The following is a 7,500-nucleotide window of genomic DNA, read 5'->3' on the forward strand; positions in this document are numbered from 1 at the left end:
GGGATTGGTGCCATTACCGAGGGCAGTAGGTCAGCAAGAGTTGTCGTTGTGGCAGCATTAATGTTGCGGCTGCTATAGCAGTTATTATTATTATTAGTTTGACGAACATGCGTCTGAACCTCGAATTTTATAAGGTAATGATCGGATATATTAGGGCTTTGGATGTTTGGGTGTCCCACGATTCGATTCAATATCGATTTTTTTCGATTCAATTCTCGATTCAAAAACAATATTTTTCCGATTCAGAAAGATTTTGTATTCATTCAATACATAGGATTTCAGCAGGTTCTACCCCAGTCTGCTGACATGCAAGCAGAGTAGTAGATTTAAAAAAAAAGCTTTTATAATAGTAAAGGACAGTGTTTTATCAACTGATTGCAATAATGTAAATTTGTTTGAACTATTAAACGAACCAAAAATATGACTTTTATCTTTGTGAAAATATTGGACACAATGTGTTGTTAAGCTTATGAGATGCGATGCAAGTGTAAGCCACTGTCACACTAATGTTCTTTTTTTTTTTATTTTTATAAATGTCTAATGATAATGTCAATGAGGGATTTTTAATCACTGCTATGCTGAAATTATAACTAATATTGATACTGTTGTTGATAATCATTTTTGTTTCACTACTTTTGGTTTGTTTTGTGTCGCGTTTGTGTCTTCTCAATTGCTGAGTGTTGCTGGGTCAGGTTTGGTTTTGGAATTGGATTGCATTGTCATGGTATTGCTGTGTAGTGGTTTGTTGGATTCATTAAAAAAAATTAAACAAAATTCTGAATCGCACAATGTAAATGATTCGACTTGTATTCGAATCGATTTTTCCCCCATACCCCTTATATATATATATATATATATATATATATATATATATATGTGTATGTATGTATGTATGTATGTATGTATGTATGTATGTATGTATATATATATATATATATATGTATGTGTGTATATATATATATATATACATGTGTGTATATATATATATGTATATATATTTGTATATATAGCACTTTTTTCCCCCCAATAAATCGTTTCTCAAAAATTATGAATCAATTTAGAATCAGAATAAATAATATTCTCAGTTTGGATTAAAATCCATTTTTTCAAACAATAGTAATATATAAATACTGCATATCTACTGTATACCTTAACTGCCAATGTTTCCTGTTTATTTTAAGATGAAAATACATTGACTTGACTTCCTCTAAAGTTGTGTTTAGCTGAGGTTTTACTCGTGTTTTGCAGGTGGTCATCATGGAGGTGCACGGTCTTAAGTCACTGGCTCCAAACAGAATAGTTTACTGCACCATGGAAGTAGAAGGAGGACACAAACTGCAGACGGACCAGGCTGAGGCATCTAAACCCACGCAAGTGTCCCACACACAGAACCATCCTTTTACAGCATGCATTGAACTATTGCCATTCAAGATCACTTTTTTGACCCCAGTATTTACATTTTTGGAGGTAAAAAAAAAGCAAAAATTTACAATGAATTTCTCACAGGGCTATTTTCAGTTTCAATCAATCCTTTGAACTTGAATATTAATAATATGTTTATTTCCACAAAAGTAAAAATTTTCAAAAGATCCACTTTTTTAAACAAACTCATAAAAACACATTTACACACATTCTCTTATGTATTAGTGATTTGGATGTTCTAATCAAGGTTTTATGCTGTCGATTTTGATATCTATCATCCCATGAGTGAAATCGGCCAATAACAATCACGTATTAACTGTAATTGTTTTAATTTATACATGGTACATTCTATTGACAGTTATACTATATCAACCAAACAAGTAAAATAGTTCATTTTTTGCTCTTTTTACATACTATTGGTCAAAATAGTAAACACGAGCTAAACAAAAGTAAAAAACACGTATTACTCATTTAAACCCTTTAGTTTTTACCCTAAAAGTCCTCCAGTGTCCAGGCAATGATTCCATAAGTTTGTGAACTCTAAAGGAGACATATGATTATTTAAATTTACATTCAAGTGGATATGTTTTGTTGTAAATTTTGTTCCACATTAAAAAAAATTATTTTTCCAGACACGGTAGAAAACAAACTTCATGAGCATTATGTAGATTCACCAGTTCCCACTATTAAGTACACCTGAGCACACTTCATAAAAAAGCTGCTTTTAGTAGCATTGATGGCCCTGCATGTCTAACGTCAATGTTATGTGCATGCCAAGATTTTATGAACTGAAAGCAACCGACACTGTGGTCAAAGTTAGAATTTCCACAAAACACATTTTAAGATTTTCAACACTACCATCTGGTGGCTAAAGTGGATGGTGCACAACCCCATTTCGTCACGTTTCATGTGTCAGGTAGCTCGCAACAAATGGGGTTATATAAATACCCTTCTACTGTATGTACTGAAACTACTTCTGGTATCAAAACTACCAATACGATACATTTTCTTAGTATATTTAAAGCTAGAAAGCCTGTGTTGTTTATCATTGAACTATGGAAATGACAATTCTGACATTATGAGGACAAACCCTAACACCTTGCTAAATTCGCCCACACTCATACACAGAAGGCTGTTGTATACTACTTCACCCTTGCCAATGTTTACCTAAGATTTTAAGGACAAACACATGCGTTTATACATGGACAAGAGCCCAAAAAGTACAGAAAAAGTATCCATATTCATGTGGACATAATCCCAGTCCTCCTTGTTGCAGTACTAACCTTTTGACTGTGTGTCTAGTTGGGGAACCCAGGGGGACTTCACAACTACACAGCCCTTACCTGCCGTTAAAGTGAAGCTCTTTACTGAAAGCACTGGAGTGTTGGCGCTGGAGGACAAGGAGCTTGGGAGGGTAAAATATATCCAATGAAAAAACGGGTGAAAAGCGTCACAGTTCATATCTTAGACTGACTAATGTTGTTATTTTTGTTGTGCTATTACTTGTAGGTTGTGCTTCATCCGACGCCAAACAGTCCCAAGCAGTCGGAGCTGCACAAGATGTCCGTTTCAAAAGGCTGCCCAGACAATGACCTCAAGATCAAATTGGCTATTCGCATGGACAAACCCCAGAACATGAAACATTGTGGGTAAGTGTCGCATGGGATTAGAGATGGGAATTGATAAGATTTTTCCAGTTCCGATTCCTTTTTTGACTCTGCTTAACAATTCAGTTCTTTAACGGTTCTCTCGATTCTAATTTGGAAAAAAAAGATCAGAAAAAGATGGCTTAGCATAAAATTTTTTAGTTTAGAGCTAACATGGCCTTACAAATCCAACAGTGACGTTTTAAAGGGAAACTGCACACTTCTTGGAACTTTACTTGTCGTTCACAATCTTTATGAAAGAAATGACGATGGATGTTATTATTATTTTTTTTGCAATCTGAATATTAAATAAATTAGATCCTTACAATGGTGCCTATAGAAGCCGTTCAATTCTGCCTATAGAGTCCCTAAAAAAACATCTTAACATCTCCATTAGGGTTTTATATACGCAATATAAGTAATAAATACATATGTAATGTTTTAACAGGCACATTTATAATAAAATTTAATTTTTACATAATTTGATCATTTTAATCATACACAGCGCATTACTTTTTAAAAACACATCGCAATTTTTTCTTTTTTTTTCTTTATCACTGATTAATGCTCACTGCAGACTTAATTGGAAAGCCAACAAACATAAAAAAAACATCACTTACTGTACAATTTCTGCTGTCATTAGGATGCCGACTGATTGAATCTTATTATATTCCTGTTTTAGATTAAAAATGTCTCATAATCCTCGTGAAAAAACAGGAATAGTGGGGGGACAAGCGCTTTTCGTGTCCCAACTTGTCATATTACCTACTCAGACGTTATCAGTCCAGGTAAAATGCGTGATTTATGATCTACAATACATTTCCAGGGAACAAGGAAGCAAGGAAGCAGCAGACCATGCGATGATGTAAACATCGGGACACCTGGGAGTGATTACGGTGCCAATATAAATAGTTTGTCTGCGTTAGAGCTTATAATGACAATATTACTCATACTTGGTCAATATTCAAGTCACAACATTTAAATGGAATATTAATGGCGGTTTTTGACTGGTTATTTTTGGGTTTTTATGGGAGAAAGTGTGGAGCTCCCATTGGCTCTGCTGAAACCAAACTTTTATTTACATTTATTGAATTTTTACAATGCCTTAATAAATCCATTTGTCATGTCTTTCATAGTGGTTAGTTTAGTCTTTATTTAAAGGGACAATGCACAGAAACAATAAGCTCAAAGACAGATATGTTCTGTACCAGATTATAACTAAATAGCTAATTTCAATCTGCAGTTGTGAACGATACGCAAAATTCCCCAAAATGTGCAGTTCCCCTTTAAGAGGCACATGGCATAAAAAAAAGCCATGTTAATAACTTTAATAATTTTTAAAATAAATTATGTAGAAGTTAACAAAATAAAACGTGTGAATGACACAAAAATTTAATATTTCGTAACATTTTAAAAACTTTTAGAATTTTTGTCCTCTACCTAGTAAATATACCGTGCAAGATACTGTGCAAAGGTTTGTTTAGATGTCAAAGGTGAAACAAAGACATAGGCTCATAACATGCAACACAAGATATTTCAAACCTTATTTTGATATAATGTTGATGTTATTGCTTACAGCTTATGAAAACTTCAAATTGAAAATCTCACAAAATGTGGCATAATGTAAACTGTAAGACATGATCATCAACATCATATTAAATGAAGGCTTGACATATGTCACTTTTCATGTAATGAGTTAATGTCACATATTAGTTTCACATTTGAAGTTAATTGCTGACATGAATGGTCTTAGCCTCAATATTTTCACTTCCACCTGTATAATATAATGACTGAGAGGAAATGTGTTTGGAAGAAAACATGCAACCTTTCTCTGACTATATACTGTACAATTGAATATTCACCTACCCAAGGAGCATACACTGTATGTGGCACATAGTTGTAAGCGTTTGACCACAAATTTAGTCAATGCTCAGTGACATTTGTCGTTCCTGGCTGAAAACACAACTTTCATTGCATGCTCTATTTTCAAATGTTTCAGCATACTGCTCATATGTCCTCCTCTTAATGAAATCCCAACCTTAGTATTATTAAAAGTAGTGTTGTTGCAATCTTTTTTAGTAAAATGTCGGAAAACTTAGGTGCGCTTTTTCCGCATGGCTGCATAATGATGTCATCCCCACCTGGGAGAACCGTGAAGAGAATCGCTTGACAAAATGGCAAGCGATTCCAAGGAATTGATACACTGGGAACCAGTTCTGAAAAATAACCGGTTTTCGATTCCCATCCCTACATTGGATGCACAATACAGTTGCTGTATCATGAAAATTCCTTAATGCACAATGCACAAACTTTCAGGTACACATTTGCTTAGGCTTGAAGCATGGATTAAACTCCGGACGTCCCCGATCCGGTATTGAAATTGGAAATCAGTCTATCAAGTAAAAAGTATGAAATTATATTGGCCTGCATGTAAAATGTCCGATATAAGCACTGTGATTCTTGTGTAAAGCTGGACAGCCAGCTAACATCTGAATGTCTTCCAATAAACACACAATGTTGCTCTTTTATTCTACTTTAGTAAAGTCATTTACATAAGGTAACATGGTAGGCTATAGGCCACTACGAGCTAGCAACTACACAACAGCTAAGCACACAATAGCCCACAAGCTAGACATATGTAAAATGTGTTGTTAATTGACCAATATTGAAGTCTAAAACAGCACATTTGTCAATATAAATAAATATACAGTACAAAGTCTCGAGGGCAAAAGTGCAATATAAAGTATTCAGTAACAAAAGTGCCTGCATCATTAAAAAAACAAAACAAGTACCACTTTATTCTAAACATGTTTTTCATACCTGCCATTGTTTTCAGTTTGACTAATTTCACTTGATCAAACTTTTTCCAACATTCCGCACTACAAAATTACAAAAGTAGATAAGTATGATTCCAGCTGATATCATGTTGGTTTAATAACGATATTGGTCAATACTCAAGGCTGTATTGTATTAAAACACTTCCAGATGGAACATTTTAATGTAATATGATTGTTCATGTTTTGCAGTCAGTACAAATTGGTGTCGTATCGCAGTGTTGTGCATTACAAACTCAAACGTGTTTCGTGTTATTGTAGAAGCTAGCTTATCTCTTGCCGCAGTTAGCTTTTACGGCTAATACCGTATCACCGTGTTGCTAGACTAGAAAAATTATTCCTCAGTGTTCGCTCTTACAATAACAGCTTGGTTATTATAAAGGTTACAGAACATGAAGTATTCTTGACGGTTTTGAATGCATTTTTAAAGTGATTTAGAGGTAGAATTGATTGCTCCCATTTGCTGCATTTCTAGCCACATAGAACGAGCCGATTTGTATATGTTAGAAAGCGAAACAAAAACAAAACCTTTTGACTTTTTGTCTCTCATAATGATTGTGAACGATAGGTAAAATTCACCCCAAAAGTGCAGTTCTCCTTTAAAGTTCTGAATGGTTGTGTGTCTATTATATGTGAGTCTAATCTCGAAGGTTCTCCACAACTAACCCCAGGGTCGACTGGTGTGGGCTCTTGTGAACCCTTTAACCTGATCAGTATAAGTGTTGGAAAATGAGTGAATAAGAGTGAGCATTGACAAGTGTAGAAGCATGTGGAACATGCTATGTGATGTTGTGTGGCTCAAAAACATTTTGTGCAGTAAATAAATACCCGCCTGCAAACTGCAATTATTGCTGAATGTTAATTTTTTGTCCTGAACAGACTGTGATAGGATGTTGAGGCTGTAGGAACAACTCTTAGGCAGACATGTCATTCATGGTCACTGAGCGCCTCATGACTGTCCCAACAGCTGGCTCTTCTGCTCTCTTGTGGTCACCTGGTGTCACTTCACAGCCAAAAAACAGGAATAATTGCACAAATCCTGTAAAAGGTTATGGAGTGCCAAATGGTAATAAATATATTAATAAATACATTATTAAATACATTTTTAAAGTTTTCATTAATTTATTATATTAGAATTACATTCATTCATATGGTCTTAAATATGTAATTATTGCATTTAATGTTTATTTACATTTAAATATTGATTTCACTATTTTATAAATTAATTAATTATTTAATAATTGAAATTATTGATTTAATTATTTTTAAATTTGATGATTTATTTAATGATTTTCTTTATTCAAGAATAGGATACGATAGACTTTATTCATCATACAATGGGAAAATTAAATTGTTGCAGTGCAGGTTTTTACATACAGTAACAGAAATAAAATGTCATGAAAAACAAAAACCTTTGAATAAATTATAAATGCTATGTATCGATAAAATACAACAACAACAAAAAAAAAACTAACATCCATATTCCACACCACTAAAAAACATAACATTAATCTTATGGTTGTGGGTAGAAAGGATCTGCGGCAGTGCTCCTTCTTGCACTGTCTAATGCTGAAAGAGCCACTTAGGGCCTCCACAGT

The 7,500-nt window shown here is 34.0% G+C and overlaps 1 protein-coding gene across 4 annotated transcripts in view; it reads left to right on the forward strand.

Moving 5' to 3' along the window:
- Nucleotides 1–7,500, forward strand: part of cadpsa (Ca2+-dependent activator protein for secretion a) — a 342,730-nt gene that overhangs the window by 74,425 nt on the left and 260,805 nt on the right. For all 4 annotated transcript variants that reach the window (XM_061874508.1, XM_061874509.1, XM_061874511.1 and 1 more), the window contains exons 6-8: nt 1,249–1,370; nt 2,725–2,836; nt 2,932–3,071. In XM_061874508.1, coding sequence (XP_061730492.1) covers nt 1,249–1,370; nt 2,725–2,836; nt 2,932–3,071 — 374 coding nt within the window. The remainder of the gene's footprint in view (nt 1–1,248; nt 1,371–2,724; nt 2,837–2,931; nt 3,072–7,500) is intronic.

Source organism: Nerophis ophidion, linkage group LG16, assembly GCF_033978795.1.
Source record: "Nerophis ophidion isolate RoL-2023_Sa linkage group LG16, RoL_Noph_v1.0, whole genome shotgun sequence".
In the NCBI taxonomy this organism is placed as follows: Eukaryota; Metazoa; Chordata; class Actinopteri; order Syngnathiformes; family Syngnathidae; genus Nerophis; species Nerophis ophidion.